The 25,513-nt window shown below is 37.0% G+C and overlaps 1 protein-coding gene across 1 annotated transcript in view; it reads left to right on the forward strand.

The window, feature by feature from the left end:
- The window catches only part of LOC104362215 (FRAS1-related extracellular matrix protein 2-like), a 53,559-nt gene that overhangs the window by 9,304 nt on the left and 18,742 nt on the right, over positions 1-25,513 (forward strand). Inside the window, 3 exon segments of the mRNA XM_042796874.1 lie at positions 20,274-20,414; positions 22,936-23,166; positions 23,415-23,501. Coding sequence (XP_042652808.1) covers positions 20,274-20,414; positions 22,936-23,166; positions 23,415-23,501 — 459 coding nt within the window.

A 25,513-nucleotide genomic window follows, 5' to 3' on the forward strand; every position in this document is an offset into this window, starting at 1 on the left:
AGTAAGTCACATGCTTGCTTATAAAATCTAGAAATGTTATGATATCTGGTCGCTTAAGAGTAGGTATTCTTAATGCACAACGTGCAAGTGAAGAATTAATTTCTCAGCAGAATTAAATGGTGTTTTGTTGTTTCCTTTTGTAACACATACTGAAATAAGGCAATTCCGGCAGCTTGTTAGCAATCCTTGGTTTGAATTTGATCACTTAACTGGCAGAATGTAATTACTGGTCAAGCTTAATATCTGGTGAGGCTTGTCTGTGTTAATGACTGTATTGATCGAACACAACTGTCTACTCTTACATGTAGGTAGTATTTCCCATAATTTTACTAATGATTTTACAAATCAACTTTGTGTTACCATATGCAAGTTAGTGTACCATTCTCTTGCTAAATAATTCTGCTTTTCAGTAGGCAGGTTTCGTGCACATATCTCCTCACATCCCCAAATCTGAGAACAGTTTGCAGACCTTGCAAAAGATGTTGCAGTGGTTTAATTTCACCACTTTCAGGCACAAAGATGCATCATCTAAGAGGCAAAGAATTTCCAACTGGTGAGCCATTTTTGAGCAGCCTTAAAACAAACCCAAAACTACACTTCTCCTGAGTTAAATAGAATTTTAAGGGTTGTACAAAAGCTTTGTACTTTTAATGACGTTTGAAAACATTAGTCAGCAAGGATGTATGAAATCTTATGCAAGAAAGCCTGTCAAATTATGTGCCCTGCAGGAATCTTTTGAATTCAGTGGGAAAATGCCTTCTGTTTTTAATGTGTTTTTGGTGTGCTCTAATTTGCTGTCACGCTTGACAGCACTGAATGATGCATTTTACCTGTGTTGACCTCAAGAATGAAAAGCCATTAGGTGGGGAGGCTTTATGTTGATACAATTGTCTGCAAAGGCCTTATGTTTCTTCTGAAAGGAGAGAACCTGAGCAATTGTGGAATGCAGACATTGAAGTGTTTCTGACATGACTTTGATTCACCCCTTCATCTATTGATGTTTCAAGATATGTACTCTACAGTGTTTTCAATTCTAAAGCCAGATTTTCCAAATGAATAGATTTACACACCTGAATACAAGGCTTTATTTATTTTTTATTTTATTCCTCCCCTCTGAGGTGCTGGATACCATTTCTGCTGATACAAGACTTTTTTTTTTTTTTTTTTTTAAACAGTGTCATAGAGGACAATCATTCTAGAATAGAAGAACTGTATGGCTGTATTATTTTTAAGATACAGGACATAATTGTTCTACTCAGTGATAAAATGTCCCATACCAGACTTCCTATACAAAGCTTGAATTTGTGAAGGTGTAGAGAAACTGTCTTGGGGGAAGAAATGAGAATCACCAGAGATCTAGAAAGCTTGACCAGTAAGAAAAAAGGTTAAAGGATTTGGTACTGTTCAGTCTGGAGTAGAGGAGACAGATAAAGGATATGGCGTTTGGTAATATAGTAAGAGGAAGAGAATGAAGTGGTTTTTACCACTACGGTTAGCAAAGTTTACTTTTAACCCTGTATAATGTCAGATGCCTAACCTGGAAGAGAACAGTTAAATTGCAAAGCACAAGAACATTTTAATTCACAAGTTTGTCTGTTTTGCCTCCCCACTATGTATATGAACATTATTTACATCTTGAGTTGCTTGATGGGCCTGAGTGAGAGTCAGAAAGATGTGGAGGCTAATAGTCATCCCTATATGAACATTTTCAGTTTCATTTTCATTTATGTGCTCTGACACTACTAGGTTCTATCATTAATCCTTACCTTTTTGAACTACCACAGCAGCAAGGTACCTCTCCTTCCCAAACCAAGTTTTTCAGTCTCCTTTCCATTCTTCACTTCCTAATGCTGTTTTGGCTGCTCTCTTCTTCCCTCACCAATCTAATTTTGCAGCCTTCTGTTAGTTCCTTGATATGATGTCTTCTGTGGTGTTTAAAAAAAAAAAAACAACAACAACAACAAAAAAAGGTACATTGATACCAGACATTTTTCCTGTAAAGTCTTAAAGCCAAGTGTTTTCAGCCAAAGGGGACCACCAGATAACGTTCTTTCTTCTGCTCTGTATCCCTGATGCTTTCTCTCAGTTATTTTACCAAGTCCAGAAGGCTCTTACTTGAACTAACACGTCACAGAATATATGGGCTTGATTTTTAGATTAAAAGCATAAATAAGTAAAAGGAAAAGCATAACTTTCCATGATAATATATTTTAGTAGTTAATCATCCTCACTGAGGAAAATGTGTGTATTCAAAAAAGCTGGAGTAGTCTAGCCTCGCCTTTGGGCTACACATTCTTCTCACACCAGTGCTAGATTGAAGAGTTGTTTGTCACTCTTGGTTTTCTCCTAGAAAAAAATATTTCTACTCTGCAAAGTACCTTTTGGTTTTCTTTTGACTGAGCTTTTGAAGTCCAGTCAGGATCCAAACCTGTATCTCTGCACCGTGCTGCTTTGTTACATAAATCTCTTTGGAAGCTACACTGGTCAGGTTTCTTGCCACAGCATTATTTTACACAATGTAGATATCTATATGTACTTAATTCCTAATACGAAATACCTTTTCAGTGAGGCAGTAATTATTTTTGTGTCCCTTTTGCTGTATCTACCCTGCTTTCTCAAAGACCATTTTTAACTGTGTGCTGGGTTCTGATTCTTAGTAATGTAGAGAAGTAAAATAACCCTGAAGTTCCTAATTGCTATTCTCCCCTTTGTAAAACACAGGATTCTCTAGCTGCAGTATTGCAGTGGAAAATTATTTATTATTGATATTTTTTTCTGCTTTGCATAATAGATCCATTTCAGAAATGCAGCTTCCAGGACAAAGTGCCACATTCCATACATACTGTCTACTTTATATGTTGATAAAATCTCTGTAAAACTTTGCAGTTGGACGTATTGAAACATGGGATTTGTTTTAATAGGCCGCCTACTGAGCAGCTCACTTAGTTCACCAAATTTTTGCCTGTTCTTGCCTTACTTTTTAAAAACTTTTTAACAATCTGTTATCATCAAGTATTACCACAAAAGATGTTGTATTCCTAGATCACAAAAGGAACAGATTAGCATCCCATTGAGTAGTAACCTTTCTTAATCCCGTTTAGAAATAGTGCTTTCTGAAAGACAGTAAAATCTACCAGCTGTTTTATTATTGGCACATATTACATGTGTTTGCAGAGTACATGGGATTGTTGTTTTTTAGAAATACGGTGTTCAATCCTTTCTAGTGGCAGTTTAGAAATTGGCTTGTGCTGCTTTAGAAAGTAGTTCCTTTTTCTCACACAGTACAAGGCCATCAGTCTGCTTATGTTGATAAAAAAGAAATCCCTACTGAACTTTTCTGTCCTTCCTCCATCGTTAGTAATTTAATTGTCTCTGTAAAAAATGATGTTGTTTTGGGAATGGAAAGAATGATTATTTCATTTACAAGTGTTAACTTATTTTTGCTCCTGTGGTTGTTCCTTGTCCATACCCGGTATCAGGGCAGACCCAAAACAAGAGACAAGAAAATAGGCTGTAAAGGCTCTATCAGGCAATAGCTCAAAAAGGCTGATCTCTACCTGCTAGCCAGTTCTGTTCTGACAACAACAGCAGCAGCTACTGAAGACATAATACTTAACAGAATGTCATCTTCTTTGGACAGATACAAGCATAACCTCTGCACTTGATGATTTCTGTTTCACACTGATTGCATTAGCTGTTTTCCAAATTGCTGCTTTCATGTCTTCACTCAGATATGCTGGGTCTTTGCAGAGTTGCCATCTTCTTGATTGTGGCTCTTTGGTACTTAAGACCTTTGGTTCTTAAGAACTAGAGGGTCATATTTGTAAAAGCCTCTTTATTTTCTGCTATGTACAACTCCTGTCCTTGAGGAGTAAGATTCTTGTCTAGCCAGTAGCCATAGGGTTCAAATCTGTACCCTTTATGTGCGTGTAGCAAATGGGATGTGTATCTGGTGTGGGAGCAGACACTCAGAGTAGTACTACTTACACTGTAAGCTGAGTGTATGGAAGCAGCCCCATATATGAAGCAAGTATTGTGAAGGTGCTGCCCTCTGTTTTGCCTCTATGTTTGAACTTTTTTTTTTTACTGGCCTCTTAGAAGGCCTGGATGAAGCAGCAGAGATGCTTTGGCAATTCTGAAGCTGAACGAGCTTTGAGAGCTACTTGCTCATCTACCATGCCTCTAATAAGAAACTTGTATGTTCTGTTTGTTCTTTGAGGTCTTCCTCAAGTAAAAGATAAGTCCGGAGTCTCCTGTTATGTTGATACTACTCCACTGACTGTTGTTTCTTCTAATAATAACAGCAAGTGAGGCCTAGGCTTTAGATGAGATTTAACTGTGACTGAATTGTTAAGAAATTAAAGACAGGCTACTAGGAAGTAATTCTAGTATTGTGCCAGTGTGAATGAGATTAAAACCAGAGCTCTGTAAATTCTGAAAGTTCTCTCACAGAACCTATTCGTTATCAATGTCACAACAACACCTACTTTAGAAGATGTCAGCTGGGAGGGAGTTTTGGCCGGTGTTACAGTTTTTCAGAAATTACTTTTCAGTCCCATAAATTTGCTAGATTCAAACAGTAATGCAGACTTTTAGGAAAAAGTACTTGATTTTTCTTTCCTGGCTTTTCTCAGAAGTCCTACATGCTTTAAGTGGAGATCCACATTTGCAGTCGTATCTGAGTTCAGATTAATTTTGGAGTGTGATCTTTGATATTCCACTAAAATCTTTTAAAACCTTAATGGTGAAAGATAAACTGTGAAACATTATTATTAATTATATTCATTGTTATTTAAGCATATTGAAGGAATTTAAAGGGAGAGAAAAGGATTTACAGCCTAGCGCGCAAACTTTTTCACACTGTTTTCTTGTCAGTACAGTGGCTGTTCTAGTATTACATACTGGAATTCAAATAAAACTAAAATTCCCCAGAGTGTTTGCACTGAATACAGTGAATAGTGTTAAATCTTGCATTAGTTAAGCAGCTGGGATCTGCTGCACAGCTCTGTTCTCATAGTGCCCAAGATAATTGTTGGGGCAAGCAGGGCAACTGTGCTTTTGCCTTCTTTGATCTCCATCTGACCACCCAATTATGCGTGTTTAGAGACACACACTGAGAACTGCTTCTGAGCATTACTATTTCATTTGTCCAAAACATTTTTGTGCTTGTTTAAAGTTAACTACTGTATTTAAGCACTAATTCCAGCATAGGCACTTGTAAAGAGATATGCTAATGGGAAAGGAAACTGTCTTTAAAATGTCTTAAGGGTACAGAATAGAAAAACTAAATGAGAAATGTGCAGGAAATTGGCAAGTTTTAAGGTACATTTCTTTGTACATAAGGATTTCATGGCTGAGTACTTGTTTTCAATCATGCAAAGTACAGTACGGAGAACTCCATGTTAATTTTTCAAAATCATGTGTATTAAATAATTCCTTCATAGTATCTTTTCACTGGACTAAAGCTTAGGATAAATTGAATTCTTAAAAAAAATATTGTGATCCTCTTGTTTGTATTGTAATTGCACTGAAAGCGTCATGTGCTTCAGAAGCCCAGTAATCTCTTGTACTTTGTGTAAGCAGACTATATATGAAAAAAAAAAAAAAAAGTAGTTTTTCCTCTTTCCTTAGCAAATACATTTATCACCTGTGGTAGCCCAGCGGCCCTTCCAGTCAACTCTGCATAGATTTAACTTCTGTCTTTGAGCAACTCACAAGTCTGATTTTCATTTAACTTAGTGATAGAGAAGTGATAATGAATGGTATGTGCATGAATTTTTAAGTATGCTTTAAAAAAGGTAAAGCTATATTTTTGCTATACAATATAATTTGCAATTTTATTTTAATCCTTCACTTTATTTCTAGCTCTACCTTCATGTCTCTTCTTATCTGGGAGCCTGATAAAAACTTTCTGAAGTCAGTGAAAATCTTTCCACAAAATCCTGTGAGCTTTGATTAGGCCTTATAGACTGTAACCTTTTCTGAACAGGAACAGCAGCACAGGTCCTCAGTATGTTACTTCCATCTACACAGAGCTTCTCAGATGGTGCAAAGCAGCTCGAAAGTTGCTTGATTGGTGAACCTAAGGCATCACCTACCATGGTGTCGTGTTCTTGGATAAGGTGTGCAAAAAAAAAAAGCACCAGACTGCATATAAGAATAATGTGATTAAATAGTAGAAGCTGCAAAAGACTTTCAATTTTCTTTCAATAGGTAAATTAAACTTTATTTCCACAGAGTACTTTATAGAGACACCTTCTTATAAAAATTATTAATATTGATATGAAGTGAACAGACTGGACTAGAGAATGTTTGTGTTTTCCCCTTTTTTAACTTTTCATAAGATCTGAAGGGATTTTTTTGTTTGTTATGTTTTAAATCATTATGGACTAATCCAGGCTTTTGCGGCAATTTTTTGCTGGTGGTAAGCAAATTTTCAGGGTTGAATTTTATGCAAACATTTTGTTTGTTTTCATGTTTTTGTTTCTGTATCCTAATGACAGGAGATATTCCTACTTTCTTGCATCTGGATAACATTGCGGAAAACAAATACAAAATATAACAGGGGATTTTGCATATAATTTTGAGAGCAAACAAAATACTTGATTAAAATGTCATTGCTGGTTCTTACCAGTTATTATATTGTGGCCAGTTTGTATAGCATTACTGTGTCAAGCAAAATGTCAGATCAATTTCTGTATTTTTTGTATAACTATTGCAGGGATTATTAGAGCTTCATGCTTCATAAGTAGATTATTTTCCTGAAGGATACCCAAGAATGTAAGAAGGATGTGGGTTCTACAAATACAGTCCCACTGAAAATGGTACTTAACACTTGTTTAAAGCATGGATTCATGTGTTCTCCATGTGTTACTCTCAATACCTACACAAACTCAAGGAAATGGAATTATGGTAGTTCTTTCCACGCCCCCATTTTTTGCATTCTCAGAACACATAAACAGAGTTATTGCAGATCAGCTCTTATATGTTACTGATATAACTTGCTCAAGGGTTGGAGCCCTCTAATTGGCCTGTCTCCCCGCATCACACTACTTTGATGGGCTTGACTAATTTGGTCGTTCCTACAGAAAATTCAACTGGTCTGTTATATTCTTTTAATTGATTGGTTGGTTCTGTGCTTGCAATGGAAGGGTTCACCAAGACTGGTAAAAACTTTAAAGCACAATCTTCTTTTTCTTCTAACTTACCAAATCCAGAATACCTTGCCTGCATCAGAACATAATTTTCTTAGTTGTCTTATTTTTACTATAGGGCTTTTTCTCTGTCCTTTTAGCCATAAGACAAAATTTAAAAGAACATGAGAGAGCACATGAGTGAGAAAGAAGGAAAATCAGATGAAAGGAGAAGTCTATGGGATGGCTGGCTTTTGCAGTTTGTCTATGGACACTGGTTAGAATTACTTCATGTCTCAATCTGTTTACATCTGAGAGACTGAAGAGATAACATTAATAGACATTTAGGAACTTCTGTGACTTACTGTTGAAATTAACCTATCTTTAGACCATTTTATTTTTTTTTTATTAAATTTATGCATTTGCCTTCTTTTTGCATTACTGATGAGTTAATGTGTTCCATAGACATTATGTTGTAACTATAACATGCGATAATAGAATTCTTTGTGTTTTGTTTGAATGTATCTGGGTAAACAGGCGTGCACATGTTTTAGTCTCTGATTATTTCAATCCGTTGTTATGAGATATGTGAAACATATCAGGAAGGTTTTTGTGTTTGACATACTTGACATATCTTCAAAACAGTAACAGAAGTTGAACGGAAACTAAGGGAAAACACAGTTATCCCAGTCAGCTGATGTATTGGGAATGTGTGGCAGTAGATAAATTCTTCCTGGATGGCATGGTAAGATTTTTCTTTTTACAAGAGCTGATGTAGGTCAACTCCTTGGACAATAGATAAAGTTAGTTTCCTTTTGACTGCTTACCTGGTATCTTTGGTAATACTGGATTTCAGTTCCCCCAAAAATGCTGAGTAAATATTTCTCAAATCTATCACTTAAGGAGGATTGTTTTCCAGAACAGGACATAGTTAATTAAAGGATGTAATTTTCTAGTGCTGCTGAAATTGATGACTTTATGGTCCATGATGTTCTTCCTGAAGACCTGACATGCCTTGAGCAGTCTTCTGTCCTCCTCTGATTCTTTCAGATCTCGGATTTTTTTTTCTTCTACCTGTCTTTTAACAACTCCTTTACCTCATTCCTTTTTTTCCTCTTTGATGTATCTGTAAGGTCTGCAAAAATAAATTCAGCTATGGTCCACGTGTTCAGGGTTCACATGGGTCTGTGATATGTCTTTCTAATGTCTTTGACAGAGTAAGTAGGTAATTTCCTTTAAAGTATTGTTAAAAGAAAAATATTTCTGTTCCATAAGTGTTGTCGGTGATGGGAATTTTAAGCATGAGGATTAAATGTGCATTCAAAATGGTATGAAACATTGCTTAGTTTAACCTCTTGTAATTAGAGAGACAGAGATTCCCCTGTAATTCCCTTAACATCTGGTGAATCATCTGAATATATTGATAAGCAGTTAGAAATTGAAGTATAGTTTCAAAGTATAAAATCTAGAATCCAGTAGGTATTTATAAATAGCATTGAGCAAATTAACTTTAAAATGTACTTGTATGTGCTTTTCTAATGGGTATTGATCATGCCATTTTACATGTGTGATACATTCAGGGAAGTGTGGTTATTCCTTTCTCTGTCAATATCCAGGAGTTAGGGGAAGAAAAAAGAATGTGTAAACCTGTTCCATATAATATACCTGTTTCAAACGGAATACAAATTTCTTTGTTCAGCATGCATCTCCTATAGTACTGAAAACATCCTCCACGGGCTGCAGGTCAGCATCTGCTCTGCTGTGGACCTCCATGGGCTGCAGGGGACAGCCTGCCCTCTCACTGTGGTGCAGAGGTGGGTCTGACTTGGAGCCAGGGGAGCTTTGAGAAGCTTCTCAGAGGGGGCCACCGCTGTAGCTCCTTCCTCCACTACCAAAACCCCCACCACACACAAACCTAACACAGCAGACCAGATATTGCTTCAAAGCAGTATCTTCCAAAGGAGGTCATAAGGGGGGTTGTGTCCCAAGAGACAAACCTCTGAGTCTCCAGAACTCATGAGGGGCACAGCTGCTGCACTGATAGCACTCATCTTGATGAAGGTAGTCCCAGATTCTCCCTTGTTAGCTTCATCTTCCATGTAGACAGAGGGAAGAGACATTGTGCTCTTCCTAAGGCAGAGCCTACACTGCCTTGTCTTGGCTGGCTGGTCATTGCTATGATGGGGAGGAAGAGTACAGGATTTTCTACTTCTAATGCTTGACCAGAAAACTGTTTCTTGAGGTATTTGACTTCTCACATGTCATTTGAACTTAACTGGCACCAGGGATGAAGCAGCTGCTTTTCCTGACGTTATAGAGGTTTATGACATTTCTTTGTGATTGCAGATAAGAAATTAATAAAACATTCTTATCATTCTCAGGTGGCAGAGCTCTTTCTCACTTGTCAAAGGTACTGTTTGTTGTTCAACCTCTGCCTAGTAATGGCACTTTAAGAAGCCTTCCCTAATGACTGCCTGTAGTATCAACTGTGTTGCCCAGTTTTGACATGTTGATGTAATTTGGGGAATTATGAATGCCATCTCTTCCCAAGACAACCATCATGCTTGTGAACCCCACAGATTCAAACTACAGATCTGTCAGCAGCCTCTTGCTGGAACACTTTAAAGGTCAATCTGTAACCAATCTCTTGCACTGATCCTTGATTTACAATGTCTCCTATGAAGCCTCAACTTATTCAGGGACCTGAAATTCCAACTGTATTAGAGTATGTTTCAAGAGAGCATTGATTCAGAGGAGGAACTTAATTTATGATTAAAGCTACCATTTGCATTATGGATGGGTAGTTTTATCTCATGTTAGCCCACACAGAAAGTTGCCTGTTGGAAAATGTGGAGGCTTTGTGTTTATAATGAAAGCTCTGCACTTCTGAGTTACGATTAGTGTAAGGTAATTGCATCCTTTGTGCATCGAACATGTGTGTTGTCAGTCATGATGTTATTTTTGCAGAGCATGGTAAACTTGGTAATATATCTTTCCTCTCTACTTAATTTGACAGTTATGAAATGTAATGCATTTTGGCATTGACCATGTAACAGCGTAACTGAAATTATATTTTGTTCAGGAGGGAATATGCAGGATTATTGGATAGAATTAATGCATCCATTGATCTTTCCTCCTGCTTTCTCCTAAAGGAGCCAGAAAAATTCAAATAATTGTTCTCTGACACAAGGATAGCATTTGTAACTGGATGATGAGTACTGTGTGAAGAACAGCCTTTTATAAAATTGTCATGTATATCCACTCAGCTGTATATATCTATCTACATCACTTTGATCTTGTCCCAGCATAGTGAACAAATCAAGATTCTTCATGTAATCAGGTAGTTAAAACAACAATAATCCACCTCAAAATCAGGGCTGTGGTTCACATGAAAGAATTGTGGAGTTTTCTTCCAATCCAGGTAGTAAATTTTGTAATCTTACAGAAGATAAAAATTCAATGAATAGTTGGTTCATCATATAGTTATCATGATTGGAACACGTCACTATACTTTTTATTAAATTTTGTCAATGTGACGCATCAGATAACTTTTACTTTTGCTGTTGTTGTTATATGCTAGCACAGTCACAGTCAGTGACCGAGAAGTTGGGAAGGAGACTGCAAGCTCAGGTGATATCCTTCACTCTAGCATGTCACTGACAGGTTAGAGATTCCTTTTGGATTCAGTTCATCTTAGCAAAAGGGATAGGGGATAAGTTAAGAACAGATCTAAAGACTTTCTCTACTGAATAATGTATTTTCTAGGACAGAAGTTTAAAGAGTGTGTTTAAAAAACAAATGTGCACTGATTAATCTGCTTGCAGTTACTTAATTAGGTTGTGGTCTTTTCTGCAGATTCAAGGATTAGCATAAAGGAAATACTTGCCAAATCAGTACATCCGTAGGTAGAAGATATCATATTCAATAACTCAGTCATCAGTTGTTCTTCAGTGGCAATTATTTACTTGTACAGTTTGGCTCTTCTTAACCTCTTATTTTCAACCTGCTCCATGACTAAATGGCATTGGCATAATTAATTTGTTATGTCATGAAATTGCTACTAAGATGTCTTTATTATGATACAGTGTGTAAGTAATGATAAAGCTCTTACCAAGGACAACTTACTTGCTTCATGAGTTCTGTGAGTAGAAGTGAGTGAGGTTGTACTCAGAAGCTTTCATTTCTGTTTTGAGTACCTGCTTTACCTTCCTTTATGGAGGCTTCCCTAGAGAATGTCCTGGCCAAGTGTGATAACATGATCACCTTTCACGGTGTTCTAGTGCTTCTCTTTATTGTCTGCAAAATGTAATTATATTAAAAAATTATCATTCTTTTGAAACACAACAAGCACACTTATTCAGGCAATCCAGCTGGCACTCCCTTTGAGGGTATCAAAGGACAGGGTGTATGGGCAAGCAGCCTTCATGTGTGAAGAAATCAAGACTATCATGGAGTTACAGGGGCATAAAACCAAGAGAAAGGGAGGCAGAAGCAGTCATCACTTCTTGTAATGCTGATCCTTGTTAGACAAATACTGATTTCTATAAGGTTCCTCGAGAGGCTCCAGGTTGTGGAACTTCAACCAATGTCAAGTGGCTGGAGGGTTCAGGAAACCTTTTTGCCATCATCTGTCCTCATCTACGGGTCTTACTATGGCTCTGCAAAATAGCCACATGGCAATGATCTTTTAAGACTGAGCAGGCATTTCACCAGGGAGTAAAAGAGAAGGCCCCTGAAGCACGAAGGAAACATGTCTTATGTTTCTGTGGTACCTCTTGGCACCTCTCCAGAATTTAGACAGGTGTCTGTAGAGCCTGGTGATTAGTCCTTCTGCTTTCATTTATGGTTTGTAGCTTCCTGGATTAATTTTCCTCGGCTGTGCTGTACTACCATCCATAAAGCATGTTTATCATACTGCCCTTTCAAAAGCTTAAAGGAGAGTTTGTAAGGCACTTATATTCTCATGATAAAGGTATCATTGTTAAAAAACATACTCTATATATTGTTCTTGTGATATTCTAGCAACTTGGAAAATCATTTGTATAGGTAATCAGACCCAACAGCTTGCAAATGGATTGATAGCTTTTGAAACAACTGATATGGAGGAAGCCAAAATTAGATCAGATGTATTAGGTTGGATTAAGATCAAATCCCAGAAAGAGCATAAGTATATGCAAGATGATGACTGGGTAAGGAAATTTCTAATTAAGAATTTATCACATAAGTTTTGCTGGTTTATCAGTTCAAATGGCTTGCAGGATTCTTGAATGTGTTTGGTATTGTGAAGCTCTAGTAGAATTCTCTGGTAAAATAGTCTTTAGTGTGTGGATAGCTTGTAAATTGAATACTGCACAATTTAGACTGTCTAATTAAGTGAATTTGGTGATGTTGCTTCTTCTACAGTGGCAGGTAGTTTCTATAACCTGAACACAGAAAAGAAGAGGATTCCTTGGAATATAGTTTTTAATGTGATTAATGCAAAAAAGGATGGTGGTGGAAGAACAAATTTCCAGAGTTACCATGACTTCTTTCAGGCCAAATACAGTCCAGAAAAGCAGAGACTTAAGTATTAGCTTTACTTAGAAACATTTTTCAAGGAATTTTCATCACTTTCTGCAGACAGTGTACTTAATAGTCTTCTGCATAGTAAGAATCCAAGAACCATCCAGCGCAAACATGTGACAAGGCAGTTTTTCAGTTCCTTTTTTTGGATGAAGATTTTTTTCTGGCACAGGACTGGTTAGCCAAAAATTTATTTCTTTGGTTGTTCAAATTAATGTGATAAACAACTGAAAAGGTCACTCTTAGCTTCCCTCAGGGGCATTTTCCAGGCTTTTATTTTTGTTGTTGTCAGATTCACTATTCTGCTGTTCCTTTATTCTGTCTTCTTTTCTCTCTCCTTTCTCTTTTTTTCTCTGAATCTTTCCAGACAAAGAGACTTGTGAAATAATAGCTATCAAACTCCTATTTGCCATCTGTCTTGTACATATCTTTGTTGTACCATAGGCCCGATTTCAGAGTAGTTTATTCTTGTTTGAGCTGCCTGGTTACATGAATAAGATTACCTCATTCTTAAATTAAATGAGGAGTAGGAGTTAAGTCATAACAAGCAGAGTATGTTAGACTATCTATGTGGATGGCGTCTAATAAATTTCATTGTATCTCTGTAATGATATAAAGTTGCTCTCAGGGACAACTGGAAATTCCTTGCATGGTGGTAAGGGAGTGTCTTTGTGCTTTTGTAGCACACATCCTTCTGCAGTAGCTCTGTCTCAGCCCCTGCCCCATCTCCACTTCTTGAACCTCCCACTTAATTTTTGCATCTCTCTTTGGAAAGGGGAATGTTTCTAAATAGAACGTGTCGTGGCTAGACTGCAGTTATCTATGACTGAGGCCGTTAGAAAAACAGACAAAAATTAGACGAGCCTGTGGTACAAACTTATTTTCTCCTTATTTTTCTCCTGATAGTACTACTAAATGCTAAAAGTACTACTAAATCCTCTCTATCAACAGCACTGTTTTATTTAGAAGCGCAGTGATGATGGTTTGTTGCAAATACGGAGCTCCCTTTTGCCAGAAATAAAATTCCTGGGCTTCCTGTGAACTCCTGTACCGGAAGACATTTATGGTCTCTGGAGCAGCAGTAAGTTTGAGAACTGCTTTTACCATCTGATCTCCTGCAGTATGTTCATATATCAGAAAAACTCTGAGAATTGGGAAGGCTGAAGTGACGGAAAACAGCCTCCCAGTCACGCAAGCTAAACCATGTTCCTCCATGCTAATACAGCAAATTGGGGCATGGCTTTTGTGTTCCAGTGAGCTATACTGGCATCGATGAACAGCATGTTATGGCGACTTCTACCAGATAAATAGTTTTAGTATAGAATCACGTAGTGCAGCAAAGCATGTTATTGTGAGGCTTTAAGGACGTTTTTTCTCTTGGGATAATGGCTTCCAGAAAGAGAAGGACTACAGAGACAGAACGTAAATGACAAATTTTAACAGAAGGATACAATACTCGATTTAGGTGAAGGATGACTGGGTCTGGGTAAAGATTACTAATTCGTGATAAAAAGTAAGCCAAAGCAAAGCAGCTAAGAGAAAGAACATGAGTTAAAACACTGGAGTCACAAATGAAGTAATGCTCCTTCCTGACAGAGACTATGGCAGCAGAACAGATTTTTTATATAAAATGCATGTAGTTTTTGCTATATTGACAATACACTGCAACTCTTCAGTCCTGGAATGGGAGTGGGGAAGGGCAGGCAAGCGAAGGCAAAAATGAGGGTATGACTTTTGGTCTCCTGCTGCACAGGCTCTCTTCATGTTTCACTGTAGGCGCTGGCTCATCGTTCTCAAATTACAAATCTTCTAGTCAACTTCCAGGTCTCTTGGAATTTGGGAGGATGAAAAGACAAAATCCTCATAATTGGGTTAGATTTGAAAGCAGAAGACAAGGTGATTCAACCCATGCATGCCATCCCTCCACCACAAACTGCAATAATGAATGTGATCTGAACAAGTCTGCCTGTTTCTTTAACTCCCCTGTCCAATTACATTAAAAAAAAAAAAAGTCTTGAATATAAGCAGCTCTATGTAAATTCATTAAGGATTCAAAATTTCTTGGTGATAACTGAAATCAGGCATGAATTGTGAAAGACCTATTAAATACTAATTTAAAGGCCTTATAAAAGTACTGAGTATGCTGTGGTACCACTGTTTTAGATTTGTGCACTCAAAATGATCAGGTGTACTTTTTTTGTCAACTGATTTTGATAGTGCTCTTTTCCAATACCTACAGGTTTTTTTCTTATTTTTGACTTGCATATGCTTAAAGAAAAAGTGTGATATTATATAACATCCACTTTTGACATGTTTTCTGCACTTTGCATTTAGGTATTTAAAAAAAAAATGTTATAAATTGCATACTCTTTGTTTTTATTTGTTTATTCTCCAAAGTGAACTCTGATGTCTTTTGAAATGTTGGCATATACTTAAATTGGAATTTATGTTATAATCAGAGACTTAAAGTATTTGGGAGACCAGAGTGTTGCATTTTCTTTAGAAAGCCATTTCACCAATAATTTGATGTTTCTCTAGATTTTCCTTTAGCTCAGATAAAAGTAAGTGCTTAGAATAGGCCAAGGGTAGGTGACTTTTTCCTGAGGGGGAAAAAAAAAAAGTGTTTTTTCTAGATTGATAGCCTGTGCTGTTATTTCATCTTTTGAAACATTCAGGAGAGGAAAATCTACTGATTACATCGAAAGTAAAGACAAGGTACTAGTCCTTTTTTACATCCTCTAATTTTGCAATTTGTGCTTACAGTATTAATTTTATAGAAACAATTTCTAGAATTAAGAAAAGTATATATTTTTAGGGACCCTAAGTCCATGTCTGAATATTCAGTCAGAGGTTATTGCTGGCTGTTTATTTATTTATTTACAGTTTCTTGGAATATATTTTTGTGAGAACAAAATTTTTTTGAGTCTAGTAGTATGCCTGCCTGCTGCTTGTCTGAGTAGCATGTTAGGTCCTCTGTGCATGCCAGCAAAGAAGGAAGATAAAAGAAGATTAAGGATTGGTGGCAGCTGTTTTAGCTGGTCTGCTCAGAACAGCCACTTGTTCTGTCTGAGACAGAATGTTTTCTCATTACAAATACCAGAATGAGATATTCCCTCATTACTATGCAGCCTGATATTGTGGTACACACAACCAAAAACTCACCAAACAGAAAAATATTACCCAAACTCTGTTTAATTGTATCTGTGGTGGTGTTTTGCTTTGTTGTGAGGTGGGGGTTTTTTAAGTTTCTTGAAGCATGACTTCAGTGAAAAAATAACCCCTTGAGCCATAGTACAAGATTGATTTTGTTCAAAATAAAGACAAAAAGAAAAACTGCTTAGTTCTGAACAAACTACATATCTTGACCTGCTGTTTATCCCTTGCCCAAGAATTTTTGAAGATTTTTGGGTGGTAGGAGTATTAGTGCCCATTTGTGACTTTGCCACCCCTTGATTTTTTAGCTAAAGTTACAAATTAATTCAAAGTTTCCCCTTCCTCTCATCTCCCTTTTTAAGTTTTCCAACATGTGGAACTATTTCCCTTTCATGCATATGTATATTTACTTTCTTTTTCTGAACTGGTGCGTTTTGTTCTTTCTTCTTTCTGTGCTTCTCCAACTTTTCATTCACTGTTTATTCCCCTTAACTGCTTTCTGTCTTTCTGATCCCTCTCAGTAAATTTTAGCTATCCAGCAAATCAAAGCCAACTGCAAATATGCTTGCATCCACAGAGCAGCTGTTGTAAAGAAACATAACTTCGCTTGAAGGAATTGATAGAAACACTGCCAACCACCCAAGCTAAACCAAAGTCTGTGATGGTGGTTGGATGGATTTTTCACCAGAGCAAACAGAAAGTGTCCTGCCATTTGGGTTATTAGTGTACTATTCTTTTCTAATTTAGAACTACTGAATGTATATTTATACTGTCTGTGAAGGTTACAGAAGGAAAATCTTTGTTTCATAGCATGCAGGACCCATGTGCCAAGCACATGGCCAACTTTTATCTCCTTGTATTAATCTAGTGTTTTTCTCCAAGATCTAATAACACTTGGCATGACATCAACCCTTGCTTAGGGGTAATAAAACCAACAAAGCAGGAACTAGGATAGTATTTTTACGAAAACACTGAAAATGGAGGGCTGTCTTTTATGAAACTCAGGAGGTTTTTATGAAATTTTCTTTGACAAGAGAAAACCAGCTCTGGCTTTGTTAGATTTATGAAGCTGATGGTATGAGACATCCCTTGAAGGCTTCCTTCTTTGGCCAGGAAAAGGCTGATGGGCTGGGTACTGAAAGAGTTAGGGTCCTTGTTACTTATAATATCTTGTTGGAGTACCTCCGTTTGTCTTAACTGTAGAACTGACAACCATTTAATTTCATATTGGCCTGTTTTTAAGATATGGTTTGTTGTCATTTTCAGTGTTCTCTGTTTCTCTGAAAAAAATGCACATATAAAATACATAATATGAATGCTTACTTTTTCCAGCAATTGCCCCTGCATATACATTCTTCCTAAAAATTGCAGAATGGGAAGATGCAAGATTTTACAGCTTCTGATGCATATGCAAGTAATCTAATGAGTTTGTGGTTTAGTTAGAAAATGGAGATATTATGCATGTATTTGGAACATACCTTAAAGCTTAAAGTTCTCCAGTTTGTTATTTTTAAAGTAGAAGTACTAAATCCTCAATGCGAAGAATGCATTCCATAGGCTACACTTTATTATCTCTTAAAAACTACAGGAGATGTATTACCTTAAAAATGTAATTGCGTTCTGCTCTAGCCTTTTCCCAGTTCTGAAATAAGGAATGGGTGAAGAAACTGAGGTGATAAACAAGTGCTGAACCTTGCATTAGTATTGTGCATAGCACAAGTTCCTCAGCTGTCCTGATTTTCACTGGAATTAAGCAGCCCAAAGTTGTGAACCTGCTGTTGGAAGTGCACCTACCAAATAAGATGTTTGTCTGAAAAGGGGAAAAAAATTGTCTAGGAGTATGAATGGGTGTTTTTCTGTTTACAGATTAAAAGACAGGGACAAAAGGTGTTCCAGACATTTATATTTGAGGATGCTGAGTTCTGTGATAATCTCAGTAATAGGAAATTATATGAGTCTACTTTGGGATCATTTTATTTAATGCAGGAGTTCACAAAAAGCCAGGTATTGAGTTCAGGTAGATGTGATATATGTACCATTGAAAAGTGATGTGTATCTTTAGCTCTCTTGCTCTCTGATCTCTCCTAGTGATGATGAAAGTAAAAGACATTTTCTAAGGATTAATGGTAGCTGCTTTGTATCATCGGCTCCAGCAGTCAGTCATCAGATCCTGTGATCACACTGTGCTGAGACTGCCAATGCTATAGGTGAACATACGCAATACACTTTTGGTTTTCCCCACAGTGTTTCCCAACATGTTTTTGCATGTACTGCATGCTAAGGATAAGAGTTTGGGGGGTGCTTTACTTTAGTTTTTCAGCAACATTATCATGACTAAATAGTCTGGGGATAGTTATATTGCAGATTAACCTTCCTGAAATCCTTCCTGCTCTGGCAGTAGGAGCAGACATTTCCAGAATAAGGTATCTGTAGAATACCTGAAAAATGATGAATATGTGTTTGCTAAACAGCTACGTATAGTAGCATATTTACCTACACATATATGTGTGTTTTGTATGTAAGTATGAGGAGGCTGTATATGTTTTCTGTGTATGTAGGAAGGCTTCAGAGTGCAAACGGCCAACAGGGATGATGGCACTTGTGACTGGAAACAAGTGTGCAGCTGGTCCCATCACATCATGCTTTTGGTGCTGTATAGATCTATATAGCAGTTCGTCAGTAATTTCACACTTAAGAACTAGGTGTTGACTGCAGTTGTTGACTAGTAGGAAATTGGCTTGTTTATCGTTATTTTTTTTTTTTTTCATGTTGTGAGCCTTTTGGTTGGTTTTGCTATTAATGTAGCCTTAAGACAGAGTTTCCCTTTGTTTCCAGTCTTACGTTTCTAAGATGATAAATCTTTTTTAATTTGGAGCACAGTGCATTAAGTCTTATTTGTAAAAAATGGGGAAAAACCAAAACAAAACACTGAAGTTTGTCAAGAGATGAAGGCTGTGAAACAGTCATCAGGAAAGATGTCTAGCAGAAATATAATGAACGTGCTGAAAAACATTTTTTCAGCAGAAATAATGTCATTCATTGGGATGTTTCTAGGATAAAAAGAAGCCTTTCTGTCTTCTCTGAGGGAATAGTCACCAAGAAGCATTCATAAATTATGCTTTCAGAGGTCTTTTTCCAGCCTATGTGCAGCGATACAGTGTCAGCCAAAGCAGCAGCCAAGCAGCTAAATAGAGTGTTCTGAAAACATTCCAGTTGATAAATAGGTTTAGGCTTCAAGTGCAGCTAAGGTGATTTTTCAGAAATGTGTTTTCTTCAATGCTTTCTTCACAATCTTGCTGAATGACTTGCATTTTTTGTTTGAAGGCACAATTAATTCCAAGTTGCAACTGCATAAATCATCTTAAAATTGATTCCAGGCTCATAGGTTTTACGCAGCTGTAACCTCATTAATTACTGGAGTTACTCACAATGTATAATCTAGAGTTGCTTCCAGTTAGCAGGAGAATGCTATGCTGGATTTTGCCCTACACTTTATAAGAGCCTGAGGCAACTCCCATGGAGATAATGTTAGTATAATTTGCAACATTAAAGCGAAAGAGAATTATGTGGTGATTTTGATTGGATGTCAACTGGGCACTAGTAGAGAATTAGATCCTTTAATCAAAAAGTTTCAGTATTTATTTTATCCAGTGCTGAATTAGACAGTTGATCTCCACCTTTCAGTGATAGAGGCACGTAATTATAGAACAAAATGTGAATTTTATTTTAAAAGAAAAATGTTAACCAACATAATTTTTAACCAAAAAAAAACAACCCACGAAAAATGCTAGCAGGTTACAATTTTCAAAATAACTAATGTTTTTAATAAATTATTTTCCTGAAAGCAAAGAATAGAAATTTAGTCTCAATTTCCAAATATTTTTGCACAATCAATCAGTTTATTATCTATGATGTGATATGTTCCTCATGTGATACTCCATGTTGCCTACAGTTACTAGGAGATCTGGAATTCAGCTTGTGCTCATGTTTGATGTCGATAGCCACATACTAGCATTGTTAAGAAGAGTCAGTAGTGTGAGACCACAGTGTGACCCACCTAAAGCCTCCCAGAGAGTTATTTTCACAGCTTAATCCCACTCCTGACAGAAATAATCTTTGCAAAAGTGATATTTGAGAGTAATAGGTAGCTTAATTATGTAGCTGGGGTGCTAGAACACAGGCTGTGACCCCTGAACTAGCCTCCAGCCTCTTGGAAGACGTGTGCTGGTCAAGTCTGGAAAGTCTGGGAGCGTGGACCGTCGTGGCTCACGTGATGCACCTCTGTCCCTCCTATCTGCAGGTGAAAAAGCAGGCTGGCTTTGTTGTGAGGTGATACAAATACACTTAAGTAATGACCTCAGGGAATATTCTAGCTGTGTCTTATACACTATATGTACTACTGAGGATACTTATTCTGTGACACAGGGGGGAACATGTTAAAGAGCCAGCCATTTCGACTGAACTGGGCTTGGCGTTCACTGGAGAACTACGTCCTAGATGAGAACTCCAAATTTCTGGAGGTGACCATCAGACACAGAGGATATCTGCAAGAAACCTCATTCATCAGTAAGTATATCTTTAATGTTAGAAGCTTCTTGCACCAGAAAAAGGAGCTGTTCCATAGTTTCTTGTTCCTCTGTTTACATAGTGTCAAATAACGAGAATAAGAATGGTATAGATTTTTACTGCTCAGACATGGTTATGTGTTTCATTTTCCACTGATGCCACCCAGAAATCTGGGTATGTATATTAGTAGATGTAAGAACAAATCAATAAAATGAACTTCTGCTGTTTGGCCGGTATCTTTTTCCTGAAGTCGCTTGCCAGACAACAAAACAGAAATTGGGATACTCTGCTTTGTTTATTTTGGCAGGAGGATACATTTCATAACTCATTAACTTTAGCTATAAGTAAACAAATAAGTTCTTGAAGTAGCTGGTCTCTGCTTGCAGAACCAAGTTGTGGAGAAGTTCATTACAACTCACTTTACAAGGTCAGCATTATGCTGGCCTTTTTGCTATGAGAAAATCCCAAAGCTACCTAAAGTTCTCAAAGGGTCATCTGCTAGCAGCGATGTGGCTGGTGTAGAGCACGCTGACGTTACGAGTCTGCTATCATGGGATAGCAGAGTACACAGTTGTGGCAGCTCTGCAAAGTAAATAGGAACACCAATAGAACAACTCAAGGAGCACTGAGCAGAAGGGTCTTTTTTCTCCCTGATCTAAAAACAAATAATAAAAAAAAGGTTTGAAGTTGTAGGTTTTTCATCATTTTCATCACAATATTTGATTTGTGCAACACAAATGTATCAGGCTATTATCTGAGTATCAAGTAAATCAGGCATTTAAAACCTAAGCAGTTGTAGGACAGAACAGCTGTGGGACTTTAGGAATTATTTAGGAATGAAATAATTTAGGAATGATTTCTTACTCCACAGCCTTCAAAAGCTCTTTGCTAGCCATCAGATTCTCCCACAAACATGTAGGCCGTTGACTTGAGGGATTAACCATTCTCAACTGGAGAGGTAAAGTGACTCGTAATTGCTGGCATTGAACCTCAATAAAAAGATGCTCATATATTAGAACAAATGCTGGATTGAAACCCAAAGGCAGTAATGAATTTCAAAACGCCATGGTGAGTTTCAGATCTTTCCTTCATTACATCCACAGTTGGATTCTGCCAGTATGTGTGCACCTTTGATTAAAACAAACAAGAAACCTAGCTATAAAAGTATGTAAGCTGAAAAATGTGTAACAATTCTTTATATTTAAATAATATATTTTTTGAGTGCATTCCTATGATTATTTTTATGTATGGTACAGTCTCAAAAAAAAAAAAAAAAAAAGGGGGCCTCATACTGCATTAAGTAGTAAAAGCTGAATAAACCCTGATGTCAGTTGCAGCACCCTGTATGTGAGTCGCCAGTAAACTACATTCACATTTCTGGATATTGGTTTTGCTCTTTCAAAACATTCATGGTTTGTCATCCCTTTCTCATGCTGCAGCAAAAGCCATCTGATCTGAATAGCAAACAAAACCTACTTTGAGTTAAATCTTCATCTGCTGCTTTACTTTGAACTGGATGGATTCATCTCTAGACCTAGAATCTCCATGCAACTACACTCTGTGATTTTTATTAATGTGAGAATGTGTAGTCTTTTAAACCTGTACAGTGAGAAGATTTTGCTTGGATATAATACCCCAGCAAAGAGGATGGATATCTGACCAAGTATTACAGTTTAGAGTGACACCAGGAAGAAAAAATGGGTGTGGGAGAGAAGCAGCAAATTTGCATAACGTGGTGGGCCTAGTAAATCCTGAGAACATTGTTCTGTCTCACTGAGCTGCAATTCCGTGTCAAATGTCCAGATATTTACTCACCTATCTAGAAGAGCATCTGCAGAAGCAAGACTTGAACAGGTGCAAAAGTCTTTAGAAGTTATTTAGTGTACAGGTAAAAGTGATAAAAGTACTTCACTGATCTTGAATGAGTGTAAATACAAAGTATTAAACATATGATGATTAATTTGTCTTTGAAAGAGATGAGCAGTGGGGTTGGGTTTTGGCTTTGTTTTGTTTTTTTTTTTGTTTTTGTTTTTTTTATTTGGGTGACTGAATCACACCTTCAGTAAAGACTTGAACACTTTAATTGATATAAATAAATTTCTTAACAAACCGATACAACTTTTCTGAAGGCATAAGTGGAAAGTTTGTTCCACAAATTTTTATATAGCTGGGAAAATTGGTCCTGTTGAACAGTCATATTTGATAGATAACCTCATGCCTCAGTAACTGTGTTGATGGCTGTATAGGTTTTAAGTGCCCAGCAGAGGAAGTCAGTGGAATTTTTAATGCAAATACAATTCCTTATGCACACAAATGTTGGCAGAACCCTATCCTAATTACCTATTTTTTTTATGAGCTATGCAGCTATATTAGAGAAAGTGTGATATAACGATCCTTCCTTTTTTCTGTAGGTCAGTAACTGCCAGATTAGCATTTTAAAGCTATTTTTTGTGGTTGTTGTTTTAATTTTATTAAAATATTAAAATGCATGGAGAATAATTCCTCCGATTTTTTTATGCAGGTATTGAAACCAAAGATGGTACAGCAGTGAAGGATAAAGACTTCAAGGGGAAACCTCAGAAACAGGTCCAGTTCAGTCCAGGACAGGCTTTGGCTTCCTGGCAAGTGAGGATAATTGAAGACAATGAATATGAGGCATCTGAAACATTCCAGATTGTTCTGTCTGATCCAGTTATGGCTGCCCTTGAGATTCCAGCCATAGCAACAGTTGAAATTGTGGATCCTGGTGATGGTACGTATCACTTCTCATTCCCTGAGAATTTGTGATTAGGTGCAGTATTGTTCATTTGCAGGTCCTGTGAGTACCTTACCTGTCTTTGCTCTGTTGTGGTTCAGCCTTGTCTTAGAGCTTCACCTAGCTGAACAAGGAATTTTTATTTCTTATTACATCTCTTCCCTGGCTAAATTCATACTGTGTATGTAACGTCATACAGGTGTTCAACCTTGGTGCCCCTCTTCTCTCATCATGTTTTTGTTCAGTATCTACAGTGTATATTCTTCGGCTGGAATATAGAATAGAGGAAGATATAGGTGAACTGCTGATTCCTGTTAGAAGAGCTGGAGTAGGTGTATCTAGATTGGGCATTCAGAAACTCTGAAGATACAGAAAATGCTGTTGAATACTTCACTGGTCACAGTATCCAAGGAACAATTCTCTCTCATACTGTATTTATATGGGAAAACATGTTCATCTGAAAAATTCAAAGTGTTACGGAGATACTTACTTTTTTATCTTATTTTCATCTGCTTGTGTTGGAAATGAACAAAAGTATTTGCTGACTCAGTATTTTTCATTGATAATACAATAAGATTGAGAAACTTTGGATAATGTCAGCAAACATTTTGGGTTCCCTCAGCTGGAGGATTATAAAAAGTTTAGCACAATTTAAAGTGACAAATTATGGTGAGTGTAATAGAAATGGGAAAGATGATTATAATATGAATAATGTGACTGATTATTGCATTTTCTTAAGCCATATTTCAAAACAAAAATCTTGTTATCAAAAGGAGCAGCACTGACATCTGAAGTCATAATGTTACATTCCATATGGTTGTAGACACAATATGCATATTCAAGGGATAAAAAAAAATTACTCTCCAAATTAAGGAGGCTGGTATTTAAAGACCAATTCAAGACAGTTGTCATGGACTGCAGTAAGATGAACTGCCTGATGTCTTAAAACTTCAAAATAATTTACAATCTGTACTTGAAAGTCCTTTAAGCTGTGCCTAAGGGCTTGATGGACTTGTGATATTTGAAAGCAGATTCCTATGTAAATAGAGAAAATTAACTGGTCTGATTAATAAACTAAATCTAGAATCTTGGACAGACAGAGGGGAAGAAGGAATGGGAAAGAATAGATGATAATATATTACAAATATTTTGTACATTTTTAAAAAATATAAATAATAGTCTTTTAACTACAAAGATTATTGATTACTCTTGACTAAGTAAATACTTTGCAGTGATCATGAAATGTGGCCAGAATTGTAGCAGTCTTTGTCAAGTTGTGTTTTTTCAAATGATTTTTCCACACTTGATGGGGGACCCCAATGATTTTTCTGCCCACTCAGTTGAAGTGGACCACTCCCAATCCCAGTGACACCAATATAGCCTGCAGTGTTACTGTTGCCTTGTGAAGAATTACTCGTTCTGTGCTTTACACAAACAACTAATAATTTAAAGGGCATCAGTAGTCACCTGATAATCCATTATCTGTGATAAAAGGGCACGTAAATGTGGATGTTTAGACTCCTCCTTCCCACTATGTGGGGAAGACTTAATAGTTAAAAAATGCATAGCTGATGGTAAGGGAATGTGATCATCTTCAAACTCTTACCTGTCACAGCAGGGGGAAGATTGCCAGAACTGATAAATAACTGATCATTAAAGCTTTTGATTGGAGGGGTTGGGAGGAAGGTGGGGAGAAAAAATTGTGGTAGGGTACCGCTATGGGCAAGGCAAAATTTTCATTGAAAACAGCTTGAAGTGTCTAAATGACATAAAATGAGACATTCAGTTTGACTTTTAGTTGTGATACCCTTTTTCTTAAAACACAAAAATACTTCAAGAAGTGAAAAAGAATTTTTCAAGAAGAAAGCCAAGACCTTCAATCCCCCAAAGGTTGCGATTTTTACCTAGAAGGAAGTCCTGCAGTCCTGATGAATAGAACTGTCCCTCAAAAAAACACATTTTCAAAGAGCTTTGTGTTTTGTTAAATTATCTAACCTGTCATCAAGTGTCTGGTTTCATTCTCTAACCTTTCTCTTGAGTTTTGCATGCAAAAGCTTTGCTCTGTCGGACATCCTGCTGGGCTGACTAAGAAAGGAATTGTTTCAGCCTGTTTAAAGCTAATATATCAAAAGGTTGAAAATACATGTTAATGCAATCCTTCTTGGAACACTTGTACCTTCCTTAATACTGTGTGCTGAAGACCTCATCTGCTTCTGCAGCAGGTCTTTGTGATTATCAGGCTTTGCTCTGATGGTAAAGTAGCATGAAGGTTTACAGTTCAGTGGCTCAAGAAAATTATAGTAAATATCCAAAGGTGCCTGCAAGCTGGAGCGGCAATGTTTAT

The sequence above is a fragment of the Tyto alba genome, unplaced genomic scaffold, assembly GCF_018691265.1.
Source record: "Tyto alba isolate M040663 unplaced genomic scaffold, T.alba_DEE_v4.0 Super-Scaffold_23, whole genome shotgun sequence".
NCBI classification, from domain to species: Eukaryota; Metazoa; Chordata; class Aves; order Strigiformes; family Tytonidae; genus Tyto; species Tyto alba.